The sequence below is a fragment of the Helicoverpa armigera genome, chromosome 18 (genome assembly GCF_030705265.1).
Source record: "Helicoverpa armigera isolate CAAS_96S chromosome 18, ASM3070526v1, whole genome shotgun sequence".
Classification (NCBI taxonomy): Eukaryota; Metazoa; Arthropoda; class Insecta; order Lepidoptera; family Noctuidae; genus Helicoverpa; species Helicoverpa armigera.
Genome location: NC_087137.1, coordinates 5,849,714 through 5,865,936, shown reverse-complemented (window position 1 = coordinate 5,865,936; position 16,223 = coordinate 5,849,714). Strand labels below are relative to the sequence as shown.

At 37.7% G+C, this 16,223-nt stretch overlaps 3 protein-coding genes across 3 annotated transcripts; 1 reads left to right on the top strand and 2 right to left on the bottom strand.

Moving 5' to 3' along the window:
• The first annotated feature begins 937 nt into the window (after positions 1–937).
• On the top strand, positions 938–4,217 carry LOC135118076 (arylphorin subunit beta-like). Its single transcript, XM_064039062.1, has 5 exons — positions 938–1,225; positions 1,658–1,767; positions 1,856–2,674; positions 2,824–2,969; positions 3,220–4,217. Exons 1-5 carry the CDS (start codon positions 1,132–1,134, stop codon positions 4,073–4,075), a joined length of 2,025 nt encoding a protein of 674 aa, XP_063895132.1. The 5' UTR covers positions 938–1,131; the 3' UTR covers positions 4,076–4,217.
• Positions 4,218–4,407: 190 nt separating this feature from the next.
• On the bottom strand, positions 4,408–7,486 carry LOC110380218 (arylphorin subunit alpha). The gene is made up of 5 exons (XM_021340132.3): positions 7,326–7,486; positions 6,651–6,784; positions 5,713–6,543; positions 5,482–5,627; positions 4,408–5,357 (listed from the first exon to the last, which is right to left on the bottom strand). Exons 1-5 carry the CDS (start codon positions 7,411–7,413, stop codon positions 4,484–4,486), a joined length of 2,073 nt encoding a protein of 690 aa, XP_021195807.3. The 5' UTR covers positions 7,414–7,486; the 3' UTR covers positions 4,408–4,483.
• A 5,431-nt stretch (positions 7,487–12,917) lies between these two features.
• On the bottom strand, positions 12,918–15,996 carry LOC135118075 (arylphorin subunit alpha-like). The gene is made up of 5 exons (XM_064039061.1): positions 15,838–15,996; positions 15,385–15,518; positions 14,383–15,213; positions 14,151–14,296; positions 12,918–13,918 (listed from the first exon to the last, which is right to left on the bottom strand). The coding sequence occupies exons 1-5, from the start codon at positions 15,920–15,922 to the stop codon at positions 13,042–13,044; spliced, it is 2,073 nt and encodes a 690-aa protein (XP_063895131.1). The 5' UTR covers positions 15,923–15,996; the 3' UTR covers positions 12,918–13,041.
• Positions 15,997–16,223: the final 227 nt, after the last annotated feature.

The following is a 16,223-nucleotide window of genomic DNA, read 5'->3' as shown; positions in this document are numbered from 1 at the left end:
TTGAAATTACTTTGATGCCATTTTAATCCAAAATGGTATTATATACTGATGATATTTTAAAATATTTCTGATAAATCAACACAGCCTTTATTATAATACGTCACGAAAAATAAAGGTGAGTAATTTCGCAAACCATAAAAAGCAGTTTCTGGAATGTGATGTCACACCACGTAAACGACGGCTTAAAGTTTCCATTGAAGTCTCGAAGTTTTGAGGACCGATTAGTCTAATTAATATAAAATGCCTTTTGATATTGATGTTACTACCACTCAATAGAAATGAAGAGCACTTCTCGATAACAGCAGTCTATTTAGAACGGGTCAATATCGACAGTATGTCTATGTCAATGGAACACAACGGGCTGTGGATTTCAGTGTAGAGGATTAGTCTCAGAATAACTACCATTATGAACTAATTGACCCTGGCAGGAAAGCTATTTTAGTTGAACACAATTTGTGTTGTACTGTGCACTGGATTGGTAGCTTGACCATGATAGCTCGACGACATACCTACTACAAATTGAATTTCTCAAAAATCTCCTAAAAAGAAAAGATAGTACTTTTTATACTAAATGGATGTGAGTATAAAATGTCAATGAATGATTTTTTTTTCAAGACTGTATGGGACGAGATGGAACAGTTTTTGTAAATACGTAAGTTTCGCACACATACAGTAAGAACGGAAAATACTCTCTGCAGACTAAACAGCTTGGCAGATTTTCTTTATATAAAATTTAATCTTCCAATCGAAGTTGTGTTGCTAAACGTCTGATCTTTGTTATGTGCGTACTACACATTTATCTTCGTACTGATTTATAAGACCAAAAAAACTATCAGTCGACAAAAAGTTTGCAATGTGCGTACTCTGCACCGCATCAGTAGTTCCTTAGTTTTCAACACTTCTAAAACCTCATCTACCACAAAGATGTCACTTTATAAAACTCATAATTACAAATATAAGGCGTGAAGCTGTCAACAATGTGACCACAAGTGTACAATGAAAATTGTACCCATTAAAGCGACCCTCAGGATCTCAATTGGATCAGTAGAAATACCGTTATGAATCCTCGTGTGCATATAAGCCATGTGTAACTATTATCAGCACTAGTTGACTGCAGTGTTGGCTATTGTGATGTTTCCATTTACCCTTTTACTATGGCTTCTATCTGTGGGAATGTCGATATCTGCACCATCGGACGAATTCCGTGGAATGGTGAACGAAGGAGGTATGTAACTGTTTTATTGCAAATAAAATGATCTTATAAATACAGTGGACTTCCTAATGTCAAGGTTATCGTTATGACTTACTAGCAGTAATAAATTTTGAATTATGAGTGTCCTAATTAGAGTATTTCAACACTGTGCGTTGAATCTTGTCTACATAAGTCTCTTAAAATAATTCACAGGTAATTTGCAAAGTATGACCATAAAACAAAATTGGTAGAAGAGAAATAAAATAAAAAAGTGATTCTTAAAATATAATACTAATTATACTGTCACGTGAAAGAATGCACCTACGGGATAAGTAGTATTTTGACTATTCTATATTGCCCACGCAGACGAAGTTGCGGGCAACAGCTAGTATTGACTAAATTTCGTGTGTAGTGGATTATAATTGGTTCTACATGATTAAGATTATTTTGTTTTATTTCCTCTAGAGCTGTCTGTGGATGTTGATGGGCCCCTAATGGGCATTGTTCCTGGTTACGCAGCTCAAGGAGAGAGACAGCCACATAGGACAGGGAATATATTTTATGAGCTTCTAGAGGTAAACAATTAATTCTCTTCACCATCGTATAGGAAATACTTTTAAAAAATTGTGTTCAATAAATAATTGTATCCCAACCTTTTTCCAGTACAATGACGATTACAAAATCTTTAAGAATTTAGTGAAGAAAGGTATCACAATGAAAGGTCTTACGTTTAACATCTACGATGAGAATATGCAAGAAGCAGCTAGCCATCTATTTGAGCTACTCCACGGTGCAGAAGATGCAGGATACAATGCTGAGAAATTATTCAATTTTGATGAATTAAATGAGGACTTAGTTGCATATGCTACACAATTAAACATGATATACAGGGACAAACATGTTGATACGTCAGCATTCGCACCACCTTTTATCACAAAACCCAACTTTTTTGTCAACGGCGAAACAATATTAAAAGCTATGAAGATTAGCAACTACCTATATAACAATATAGATATTACAGAGGAAGCGTATGTAGATCAGTATTTCAAAAATTATGATACAGTCACGATTAACAGTAATTACTCCGGTTGGAATTTGCCTGAGAATGGAGGTGAAGAGCTGCTAAATTACTTTAGAGAAGATATTTCATTAAACAGCTACTATTACGGAGTACATCTAAGACATCCGTATTGGATGTTCCGTCATAGACTGTATGCACTTAATTCTAGAAATGATGAGCATTACTATTATATTCATCAACAACTTGCCGCTCGTCTTTATCTTGAAAAAGAGCATTTGCGTCAAGAAAATAATTCAAAGAAAAATGACTTTGGTGATTTCAAGCCCTACCTCATTCATGAAAATGGTCTGCCCTTTCCTAGCAGATCTGGAACAATTGGTGACTGGAGTGAAGATAGAGCTAAAATTAAGGCCATTGATATTGCAATAAGAGAATGTATGTCTAGGGGAATTATCATGATGGTAAGATATTTTTGATTTAATCATTTGACAGGATGAAAAGCTGATATATTTTTTGTTGACAAGATATTCCACTCTGACTGATCCAAAAAATCTGAAGCTTACTATGTAGAAAGCAGGTAGTGTATATAAAATGACATATCTGTTTTCAGGAAAATAAGTCTCCAATAAGGCTGTCAGAAGACAATTACATCAAACTATTGACAAGACTGTTCCGAGGTAACTTTGAAGTGGGAAGAATTTCCAAAATCGTGCGTTCATTATTTGGATACGGAGGGAACGGATATCCTATTGATGAGTAAGTATTTATGCAATTAAAAGTTATTGTTGATAGTGCAGTTTTCATACCTGTCAGTATATTGTATACGATACTTCTTATTTAAATGATAGTGACAAAAGAGATAGGTAATATCAAGTCGTAATCAATAGCTATATTTACTCAAGAATAGAATTGGTCCTCCCACGCCTTTTAGCCATACGCTTGTGGATCGCTTGTAAAGTTAATCACTCTTTTGTGATAAAAGAAAAAAATATTATCTATTTTACAGGTATAACCCTGCGCCATCTCTTTTACATCATCCTCAAACAGCATTGAGAGATCCCATCTACTGGTACATGATTCAATTTGTTCTCAACTACTTCACCGAGTACAAAGAGTCCATCGAACCTGTTAATCTACAAAAACATTCACTAAAACGCTGTGAAATCATCGATGCGGAAATTCCAAAAATAACCACTTATTTTGACTATTATCAGTTTAATATAAACAAAGCTATAATCAAAAAGAGTTCCCCACATTCCAAAATACCGCTGACGATAACCGCACGTCAAAAAAGATTAAAACATTCCAAATTTGAATTGAACTTCACAGTTGATTGTGAAGGAATTAAAAATACTATCGTCAGGTTGTTCCTCGGACCTCCATGCACTGACAGTTGTTGGGAAGAATACTCACACTTCTTTGAACTTGACAAATTCGCATATTCCTTCGAAGAAGGATTAAACACCATAACATGGTCACCTGAGATCTCAAATAAATTCTCCAATGATGAGTTCTATAATATGGAAGGGTCGTCGTTACTAAAAGATAGGATTAATAACTACAATATGTTTAAGTTCCCAGAGAACTTAATAATACCGAGAGGCTTAGAAAAAGGTCTGAACCTTACTCTATTTATTATGATAACGTCAGCTGATGAATATTTGGATGAGTTCTATTCAGCCAACAAGTTCTTCGCAGATTTAATGAACGATATAGATAACAAGCCTCTAGGGTTTCCTTTTGACAGGCCAGCAGTAGACTACTATGATGATGCTCCAAATTATAAGTTTTACAACATTACCATTTATCATAAGAAAAACAATGTAGAAAAGAATGGTTTCTTCTCTCCTCACTTGCATTGAATTGCATGTTTTGTTTAATGTGAATTTTGGGTCTTTTTATGTAAGCAAATGTGATCTGTTTGACAATAATATAGTTATTAAGATTAATGTTTCTGGACACTGTCTTTTTTAATGTTGTTATATTACATTAAACGTTTTAAATGTTATTTCTCTTTCTTGTAATTACACTACTGATTATTACACTACTCGATCTACTTCATGAATATCTAAAGACTGTTTCTTTTGACTTCCAGTTTACACACAGAATTACTTATAGTGCAAGAAAATTATGTACTATGATAGACTTGCAGGTGCATGATACTATCTAGATAAAGGAGAAACAAATTAAAGTATTGTATTACTTATTACAATATTTATTTCATTTTAATTACGGTTTCTATTTTTACTCAAGTTGACATATTTAACATCTTACTTATGGTTAAGGAAGTAAGAGGGGATGTTCATCTCATAAGGTAAGTACGCGTCTTTGTGGTAGATCTTTACATCCTCGAAGTACATGTTGGGCTGCCTGAAGTAAGCTTCTTGTACAGGGCGGTCGAATGGATAACCGACAGGCTTGTTGTCTGACATGTAGTTTTGGAACACATCTTCTCCCTTCTTAACTCCGTTGTATGGGTATACGAACACGAACAACTGGAATGGGTATCCACCGCTGGTACCCTTCGGCAGCATCAGCCTCCTAGGCATGTTGTCAGGTACAACAGACATATCGTATGGAACCTTGCCTTGGTCTAACCACTTGTAGATCTCGTTAATAGGGATGGAGTCATCCTTGAAGAAGGTGAAGTCACTGGATTTACGCTCAATCTTGTTCTCACCTGGGGCAAGCTTCTGCACGAACCAATCCAGTTCATAGAATTTCATCCAGTCCTCTTCAATATTGACAGGGTATCCATTTTGGTCGTATTTGGGTCCAATGAAGATTTTGAATGCGGCGTCAGACGCTACATCTGATTTGAGGTCAATAGAAACAGTGAACGGTTTGTGGTTCAAGCGAGGTTGGCGGATCACAAAACCAGTAGGGTAGGATTTGAGCTCTTCTTGACTGTAGAACACGCTGTTAGTAGCGTTGAAATCGAAGAAATCAAAGTATGTGGTTAATTCGCTGACTTTGACGTCATTGATCTTAACACCGACGAAGTGAAGGTCATTGTAAGAGTAAGGCTTGACATATTCTTTGTAAGCAATAAGGTAGTCGACGATTCTCTGGTACAGCTGGTAGAATGCAGGGTCGCGCATTGAGGTCTGGTAGAAGTCCAAAGCAGATGGCATGAAGGTGTACCTTTAAACGAAAGAACGAATATGAATTAACTACATCATTAGTTTACTTATTTCTTAAAATTAAAATTATTGATTGTAAATGAAATTAAACCATAAAAAGCTTAAAAATAGTTGTAAAAACTTACTTGTCAAAAGGTTTGGGGCTACCGCCGAGCACGTGACGGGCGATGATCTCATAAGAGTACTGGTGCAAGTCCTTGTTGCTCTTCTCGGAGTACAGGTCTGAGTTCATGTGCCAGTAGTTGCCGACGTAGTTCATTTCCTTCTCAGGCTGAAAATAAGTACAAATAAAAGGTCAGATAATTCGACCACTTATGTTATTGATCACTACATAAAAGATAAGGGTTGCTACTTACGGTCTTGAATTCTCCCTTCTGCAAGAATTGGAAGAACGTCTTTTCATAGGTGTCCAGGAAACGGATGTATTCGTAGTTCTTCTCAGAGTGGACGTTGTAGTTGTTACTCCTTTGAGCGAAAGGCAAGAAGTTTCCAGACAGTAGAGGGTAGTAACCAGTCTTGAATTCGGAGTACCAGGAGAACTCAGGAATATCTCCCAAACCATTGGTAAGACGCTCCAAATAGTAACGAGCCAGAATTTGCTGGTAGTAGTAGAAGAAGAATTCTCCCGTGCGATCCTTCCATGCGCTTAATTTGCCAGACTTCCACCAGAAAGGCATGTGTGAGTGGAAGTAGAAGTAGTAAGCGTTCAAGCCTACATCTTCAGTGAAGTATGACAGTCTCTGTTCCTGGTTGGGGTAGGTCAATGCGTTGGAGTAGTTGGCATAGAACACGTAGTAGTCGCTTTCCTTGACAATGCCGTATTGAGCAGCAAAATCAGATTGGAACAGTCCATTCTGCATTTTGATGGCGTTCATCTTAGACAGAATGTCCTTGTTGAAGAAGAACTGTGGGTAAACTTCATAAGGTGCTGGGAGAACAATGCCTTCAGTGTCTTCCCTCTGGACCACAGCAATGTAGTACGCATATAAGAACTGCTCTTCGTTCAGCCAAACCTTGGCCCAGGCGGCGGTTTTCCAGAAGGTTTCGAAGTCCTTAGCGTAGTACATCAGCTTGAATAGGGCAATAGCTTCATCCCTCAACCTTTCGTAGAAAATGGAAAACTTGTGGAATTTCGGCAAGAATCCAGTTCTGTATAACTGTAAGAATTCTTCGACCACATGTTTTTCCTGCAAAATGAAATGTTTAGGTTTTGTATAGAAATTTTAGAAATTGCATATAGAAACTATATAATTTGATTCGTTTTGACTGTATATAATTAATTAAATATACTCACAGTGTAACCGGCGATGTTAGCTTCAATGTCGTATTCCTTGCCGACTTTGTAGTATTCAGCGTGAACGTCAAGTTGTTCCGAGTGCTCAAAGAGTGCAAGGATCTTCTTCTGGTGCTCGACAAAAGCAGCATCAACTTTGAATAAAAGAAACGATACCTTTGTACTATCTTATATAAATAAATAAATCTTAAAATAAATAAATAAATAAGATATATGTAAAAAGGCTCTAAAATGTTGACGAACCAAACTTTGTTTAACTTCGTATTTTATCTGTGTGTTATGTATTGATGTGACAAATAAATATTGAACCGCTATTACTACAAGATACAACAAAGGTGCAACCCATCATGAATAGTTTATATATTTCAAGCGTTCCTGGGGTATATAAAGTTGATTTCGTAAATACACACATGAAGGTATTGAAACCTCAGAAGAAATGAAGTATTTTTTCTGATGTAGAAATTGCCCCGCCAGAAAAGGTGGTCTAGATGGATATGGTGTGATAATTAGATGATAGAATAATTAAAGATCTACATTGTATCTATTTTTACGAAAAACTATTTCAGCTATTGGAAGCGGGTTGTGAGATATCGCAAAGTTTATATATACTGTTACAATTCCACGTGAAATAATTAGTAAACATAAAAAAGCAATCGAAATGCAATAATTTCTTACCAGGTTTCACTTGAATTTCATGGTGCTTAGGGAGGGCTACGCCCATCGCCAGGGCCACAAGCCCCGAAAGGATCAAGACAGTCTTCATCGTTGCCAGAACCGCCGCCAACTGTGCCGACCAACCTGCCGAAGCCCCGTTTTATACCACTGAAAGATCACAATGCCGTGTGTTTAATATCGATAATGTTATACTTTCTTTATCTTTATCACTGTATTAACCTCTGACACGAAATTCTTAGTTGATGTATTAAAATCACAACAGAATTAACGAAATCTGTTGCGTAATCGCGCCGGTATGAAGCTTATCAGAGCGAGAGACATGTTGTCAAGACTCTCAGGGTCTAGAACATTTCCACAAAATTGGACTTCATGTATAGAACGTACAGTCCTATGGAATATCGTTAGGAATTGAGGAGCTTATTTTAATAATCCCGATAGAGACTCCGGTCTTTTGGTAGCTAAAATGTTAATTGCATGGTCTTTTGGGTCATTTCCATTCATCGTGTTTGTAGAAAAATGTTTGGACCTAAATCTATGTACCTACACTATTTTTATTGTTATCTTGTGAAGTCTATCTCTAATCGCAATTATCATCGGGTTTTGATAATCAATAGGTTCATATATATTATGTAAAGTTAAGAAGAGGGTTAATACGTACATAGCAATACGCTCGTACAAATATCAACCTAAATAAAACAAATGACACCTGGTACCTGTTACACTACATTGTTTTGATTTCTGATGTACTGATCACTGCACTAAACAAATATTATGAATCAATGAAAATGTTATGGTTATTAAGATGTGTGTTATCATTTTGGAATTTTACAATTACAGTAAGAGTAACCGCACACTGCTGATTTTTACTTGGCCGACAGATATATGACAACGTTCAGGTATTTGACCGGTATCAGATCAACTTAAAACTTTGAGTAGCTAAATTCACGCTTTTCTTAAAATATATAAATATAAAAATTCACGCTTTTCTTAAAATATATAAATATAATTTTTCCAACCATCGTGCGCCAACTGTCTTCTGACTGTTTAATCTGCAGTTTAGACTTAGAGTTATGTATTTTTTTACAATGTTTCTTTCACAGTAATTCTGATATATTTACATGCCAAAAAGAAGGAGTAAATTTTTCGCGGCTACCTGAAGGAACGGACTTAACACACTCAACTGTAACTAATTAAATTGAATGATAAGGACCGTTTTAAAATAATATGCAACCGTTTTAAAGGAGCGATTTTCACCATTACCATTTAGGACGATAATGCTTGGCGTTAGTTGAGATACAATTAATATTTAGAGATAGTGAAGGATAAAAAAAAGTCGTGGTAGCCTAGTGGGTAAAGAACCAACCTCTCAAGAATGAGGGTGTGGGTTCGATTCCAGATCAGGCAAGTAGCAATGCAACTAAGTATGTATGTACTTTCTAAGTATGTCTCGGACACCAGTGACTGTGTTTCGGATGGCACGTTAAACGTTTATAGGTCACAGCAGTCATTGAACATCTTTGATAGTCGTTACGGGTAGTCAGAAGACAGTAAATCTGTCACCAGTCTAACCAAGGGGTATTGGCTTGCCCGGGTAGCAGGGTTGACGAGGTCAGATAGGGCAGTCGCTCCTTTTAAAACACTAGTACTCAGCTGTATTGGGTTACAATGGAAGCCAACCCCAACATAGTTGGGAAAATGCTCGGAAGATGATGGGGATAGTGAAAGATCGAGAAGTAAGTACATGAAATCAAAAGTAGTATTTGTCCATATTCCATATATATATATTTGTAGTATCATTTGATGCCCTCAGAAGTAGTCCGTTTATACAAAATAAAGTAAGATTAATAGATAACTTATTTGGTAACATATTATCTGTACCTACATAATAATAATAACATACAACAACAAACATTTAGCTATCTCTCAGCTTGAAATTATGTCATAGGTTAACATTTTTAATACGATAGCAGCCACATTTACCTAAGTAAATGACGAGTCAAAATTAAGGTGTGGTAAATTGCATCTATATTGCATATAAATACAGTTCTTAGACACCATTAACTGTGTTTCGGATGGCACGTTAAACTGTAGGTCCCGGCTGTCATTGAACATCCTTGGCAGTCGTTACGGGTAGTCAGAAGCCAGTAAGTCTGACACCAGTCTAACCAGGGGTTATCGGGTATCGGGTTGCCCGGGTAACTGGGTTGAGGAGGTCAGATAGGCAGTCGCTTCTTGTAAAGCACTGGTACTCAACTGAATCCGGCTAGACTGGAAGCCGACCCCAACATGATTGGGAAAAGGCTCGGAGGAGGATGATATATATACAGTACTTATAAGACCAATAATGGTATACTGGTAAGCGAACACCTCTCCAATAGGAAAACATGGGATATTTCTCTGTGAAATGCTGCTTAAAAAAGGTGGATGTTTCAACACGAAACACAGAGGAACTGGTCGCCCATCAACAGACCGACCGCGTCAAGTTTCGCTTAACCATGGTCGATCGAGCCGTTTGGCATTTACTTACTAACAAGCTTCCTAATAATTACGATAACACATCACAAAAAAATAATCTAAGTTTGGACTTGTTCGAAAAGTCTTATAATGAGTACACTTAAATATTAATCTTCAATAATCGCATCCTGCGTTAGTGGGCCTTATGGCAAATGCACTTCGGTAAAATTGTGGTGGCTTGAGTAAACTTAAGACCTTTGGTACAATTGGAAATGTGCAAGAAGGTTTTATACGTAGTGTGTTGTGTACATACTGGCTGCATAGAAAAGCGATGACAGCCGGTGGCTTTTGTTTTAAAAGAAACAATCCCATGTGTGTGCCATGTATTCGTAGGATGGAGTGACATTTTTTATTCGGAATATTATTTTTTCACATAATCATAGAGACTTATTTATTTTTATTTATTTATTTATTTATTTATTCCTTTACATCAGGCAACTAAGGCCCATAGCAAATACGATACATAAATAGTTAACATTACAATACTTATAGGTAAACTAATACATATGAAAAATAAAAAACAATACATAAATAATGAAGCAAAATAATAACTATAAACTAATACATAAAAAAAAAAAAAAGAACACAATTTAATCTATTTGTTGACACGAATAGGCGGTGTCGTGTTGCACTGCGCGGTGTCACGTAGTCTCCCGCGGAATCGCCGGAAAAGGACACCTTTCGGCCAAAACTGTTCCTGGAACATGTCGAGGTGCTGAGTCGGCACACGTACTACAAACGATTTGAAATTTGTGTTGTGTCTCGGCTCCAACTTCTCGACTCTTAAGGTCCAGTTCGTCTTGACTCTTATATACTCCACGATCTCCTCGACCTTCGTGGAGTGATGAAGGCGCGACACATACAGCTGCGTCGTAGGTATTGCGGGGCGCAGCAGCATGTTCGGACCCGTCAATGCAGTTCCGCATTGATTTCGGCTAGATGGCTTCTTCTTCCTTCTCTCCACCTTGACGAAACCATCTGCATCAGCTGTCCCTTTACATGGTACAGATTGTACCGTACCTCGGGTTATTTCGGGCTGTTTTTGTATTGCCACAGTAGCTTTAGGTGGCCGTTGGACGGGATCTCTCTTTACGGCATCCGAGTAAACACGTCCAAGCCTAGACGCGCTTACATTCATCGGCGTCCCGAAGATGGGGGTCGCGGGGAGGGCGGGGCACGGTGACGCATCACTAGTAGTGGCGACGGCAGGCGACGAGTGCACTTTTGCTGACTCGGCGCGTTGCGGCGATTCGTTGACCTGTCCGTGGCGTGTGTTGTCGCTGTTGGCATGCGCGTGTGACCTACATACTGAGTTTCGCAATTCTGCTTATTTATTGGCTTATGAAGCACTGGAGCGTGATTAAAGTATGAATTGTATTGTCACAGTTAATTTTATTCTCCTCGCCCTATATACTCATGCCTACCATTATGACACTATGACAGATCATAGGTATTAGTACCTAATTATATATTTTACTGAAAGGAAACTATATAAAAACTACTTTGTTTTCCAAAAATAATCATATTGTGTGAGTCTCAGAACTCGAATTGTGCTGCGATCATTCAATGTTAACTTGCTTTTTTTTTAAGAAGAAAGACCAGACCACCATACCATTTACCATATTTTTGAAAAAAAGGAATACCAGATGCAGCTGAGAACCAGTGATGTACAAGGAGCTACTGCATATCTGACCTCCACACCCAGTTACTTGAACAACGCGTAGGTGGGACTGTCAAAAAAGAAAGATTAGTAATTGAATTTAATTTTCTTTAATGCCAGAAGTAGTCGTTTTTTGGTTTTATATTCTGCGGATTCCTGTACTTGGATTAAAAAATAGCCTGGTAGGTGTTTAAGCTCATAAAAGTTTTGTTTAATGTTTAAGTTTTTTCACAACAATCATACTTATAAACATCTCCTTTGTGTAGTGTAATTGTATCATGATTTCATAAGTAAGATTTACAGTACGAGTTAGAGCTGTAGTGTGAGCACTACAAACTTTCAGTCGGCCAATGGTTGGTTTGGGCTCATAAATCAGATCAAATATAAAGGTGAATGGAAGTAGACACGTCACAACGATAAGGTATTTGTACGGTATCCGATCGTCCAAAAACTTTGATTGAATTCACGATTTTTCGACCACCGGGCCAACAGTGGCCAACTGTTTAATCTGCCATGTGAGCGTAGGTCAAACGTACCTACCAAACGAATTATCAAAATAAAGCAGGCAACAACGACGATCCTGTACACTTGTGAGAAGTTTGAGAGATTTCAGATTTCATCAGCTCATTGTAAATAAACTACACATGTGAGAATCAGACCCGCCCACTGAGGTTTTCGTACCTAAGATCATTATTTATAAGCAGTTCAGGAAACGTATTTATTAAGATACCTTTCATTTTTAAGGTACTTTAGTAGGTATTTTCCTATTTCAACTAAACTGCACATATGTAAGGTAAACCTTTCGATAGGACTTTTTTTCACAAAATGCATATTAAACAAAGAAACTTCTGCTTAATGATTCAATTTGATTAAGTAGGTGATTGTTGTTTTTTATATTCCCATTGTTATATAGCCGCATTTTATTTTGTTAGCTGACTTCTCTCATCAAGATTGTTTACCTTTAGTTAAGAGCCAGAAAAGCCTACTCAAATCATCATCATCCTCTGAGCGTTTTTCCTAACTATGGGGTCGGCTTCCAGTCTAACCGGATTTAGCTGAGTACCAGTGCTTTACAAGAAGCGACTGCCTGTATGATCTCCTCAAACCCGTTACCCGGGCAACCCGATACCCGTTGGTTAGACTGGTGTCAGACTAACTGGCTTCTAGAAGAGCCTACTCAAATAGGCCCCTATATTTTATTTTTAATTACCTATGTTTATTTTTTTCTTATAAATGTATCTATAAAAAAAAACTAATTAATTGATTAATGGCTCAATAGATCATGAGAATAATATTATAGTAGTCTACTTTACTAGTGTAATTAATTATTATTTTTACTTTTTTCATTAGAGGATACGAACTATAGTCTATGGATATAGACTTCTATAGATATGGGTTTTTGAAAATAAAATGGTAAGTTTTAATTATATAATATATTTATTTAAATACATATTTCTCTTTTACTCGTATCTTTTGTACATTTTGTTCTACATTAATATGATGAAATAATTCTATAAACGAGTTTATGAACTATTTATCACTTTACTGCTTCTTCTGGCTGAAATAAGAGGGAACGTTCATCTCGTAAGGTAAATACGCGTCCTTGTGGTAGATCTGTACATCTTCGAAGTACATGTTGGGTTGCCTGTAGTAAGCTTCCTGCACGGGGCGGTCGAACGGATATCCGAAGGGCTTGTTGTCAGCAAGGTAGTTCTGGAACACATCTTCTCCCTTCTTAACTCCGTTGAATGGATACACAAACACGAACAGCTGGAATGGATAACCACCAGGGGTACCCTTCGGTAGCATCAGCCTCCTAGGCATGTTGTCGGGCACAACAGACATATCGTAGGGAACCTTGCCTTGGTCTAACCACTGGTAGATCTCGTTGATCGGGATAGAGTCATCCTTGAAGAACGCAAATTCGCTGGACTTGCGCTCAATCTTGTTCTCTCCTGGGGCAAGCTTCTGTACGAACCAGTCCAGTTCGTAGAATTTCATCCAGTCCTCTTCAATGTTGATAGGGTATCCGTTGGGGTGGTATTTGGGTCCAATGAAGATCTTGACAACAGCATCAGAGGCTACATCAGACTTCAAGTCAACAGATACAGTGAATGGTTTGTGGTTCAGGCGAGGTTGACGAACAATGAATTCTGTTGGGTAAGCTTTGAGCTCTTCCTGGCTGTAGAACACGCTGTTTGTGGCGTTAAAGTCGAAGTAATCGAAGTAAGTCACCAATTCACTGACTTTCACGTCATTAATCTTAACACCGACGAAGTGAAGGTCGTTGTGAGAGTAAGGTTTGACGTATTCTTTGTAGGCGACGAGGTAGTCGACGATTCTCTGGTAGAGCTGGTAGAAGGCGGGGTCACGGAGAGAAGTCTGGTAGAAGTCAAGGGCGGTGGGCATGAATGAGTACCTGTAACAATTATTTTTGCCGTCAATACTTTCTTACAAACATCCATAGATCTTCTTCATTATCATCCTCATCATTATCCAAAGAACAAGGGCAACCAAATAATTTCTGGCAACATATTCACTATTTCTATACCTAATTACAACACGTATTTTATAGAAATATTAAGCATAAGGTTCGATTTGAGTAAAGAATTGTATTGATCAAAGAAAAAGTCAAAAATATAAATACTTACTTGTCAAAAGGCTTGGGGCTACCGCCGAGCACGTGACGGGCGATGATCTCATAAGAGTACTGGTGCAAGTCCTTGTTGCTCTTCTCGGAGTACAGGTCTGAGTTCATGTGCCAGTAGTTGCCGACGTAGTTCATTTCCTTCTCAGGCTGAAATGAGTATAAATAAAAAGGTTAGGTGATTTGGCGCCTTATGTTATTGATCACTACATAACAACATAAGTGTTGCTACTTACGGTCTTGAATTCTCCCTTCTGCAAGAATTGGAAGAACGTCTTTTCATAGGTGTCCAGGAAACGGATGTATTCGTAGTTCTTCTCAGAGTGGATGTTGTAGTTGTTACTCCTTTGAGCGAAGGGCAAGAAGTTTGCAGACAATTGAGGGTAGTAACCAGTCTTGAATTCAGAGTACCAGGAGAATTCAGGAATGTCGCCTAATCCATGAGGAAGACGCTCCAGGGAGTAACGGGCCAGAAGTTGCTGGTAGTAGTAGAAGAAAATTTCACCCATACGATCTTTCAATAGGTTGTATTTCTCGGACTTCCACCAGAAGGGCATTTGTGAGTGGAAGTAGAAGTAGTAAGCGTTCAAGCCTATATCTTCAGTGAAGTATGACAGTTTTTGTTCCTGGTTGGGGTAAGTCAACGCGTTGGAGTAGTTGGCATAGTACACGTAGTAGTCGCTTTCCTTGACAATGCCGTATTGAGCAGCAAAATCAGATTGGAACAGTCCATTCTGCATTTTGATGACGGACATCTTAGTCAGAATGTTCTTGTTCAAGAAGAACTGTGGGTAAACTTCGTAAGGCGCTGGGAGAACGATACCATCCAAGTCAGACCTCTGGACCACAGCAATGTAGTACGCATATAAGAACTGCTCCTCGTTCAGCCAAACCTTGGCCCAGGCGGCGGTTTTCCAGAAGGTTTCGAAGTCCTTAGCGTAGTACATAAGATGGAATAGGGCAATAGCTTCATCCCTCATCCTCTCATAGAAGATTGAAAACTTGAGGAACTTGGGCAGGAATCCAGTTCTGTACAACTCGAGGAACTGTTGGACAGCTTGCTTGTTCTGTAGAAAATATTATTTTATTAGATGAATCAATGTTTTTAACATAACAGAAATAATTGTTTTATGTTAAGAAAATGTATGGACTATTATTTGAAGCTGTAGAATATTCTGTTATCATTGTAGGACAATTTCTCAATATCAGCTTAGAAACATAATTGAATAATAACTCACTGTGTAGTTGTCAATGTTAGCCTCAACATTGTAATCCTTGCCAACTTTGTAGTATTCAGAGTGCAGGTCTAGTTGTTGAGAGTGTTCCAAGAGCGACAGAATCTTCTTCTGGTAGCCAACGAACTGAGCATCAACTGTAAAAACGAACAAGGCAAGATTAAAGTTATTGAAGAATTCCAAAATAACGATTCCTTACAAGAAAAATCTCCTTAAATATTATGTAACTTTTTTACTATTTGATATTTACTTCTTTGCTATTTGAAGTTATAACATGAAGATGAAGTTACGATTCTGAAAATTATAAAGTACTTCTCTGTGAGAAGAAGCTTGTACCAAACAGTAAAAGGGCTTAAATAAGAATGTACATTATCGTACACCATGTCAATAAGGTACTATGTATTAATTGATTCTGAAATGGGCTGGCAATAAAAAGTAATTTGAATTGTGTCTTACCAGGCTTCGTTTTGAGCTCATGGTGGGGGACGGCGCCGCCCATCGCCAGAGCGACGAGCCCTGCTAGGAACAAGACAGTCTTCATGGTTTCCGAAGCCGCTGTCAACTGTGCCAATCTGTTGGCCAGTGTAGCTTATATACGATCGGCGCATCCCGTTCCTGAATGCAATTGATATCAGTATAAAAATATTTTGCTTTCTTTATCGCTGTGTGCTTCAGTATCTGTTGTCTGTCTTGACCCTTGCATTCGTTCGGCACATTTTGTTAACTTTATGTTATCATAATCTTTATTCTGTATTGTATTGTAATTTCAATGGACCCTTTTAACTTTCAGTATACTTTATACATATGCTAAAATGGCAATGATCTAAACACTTTACTTTCTT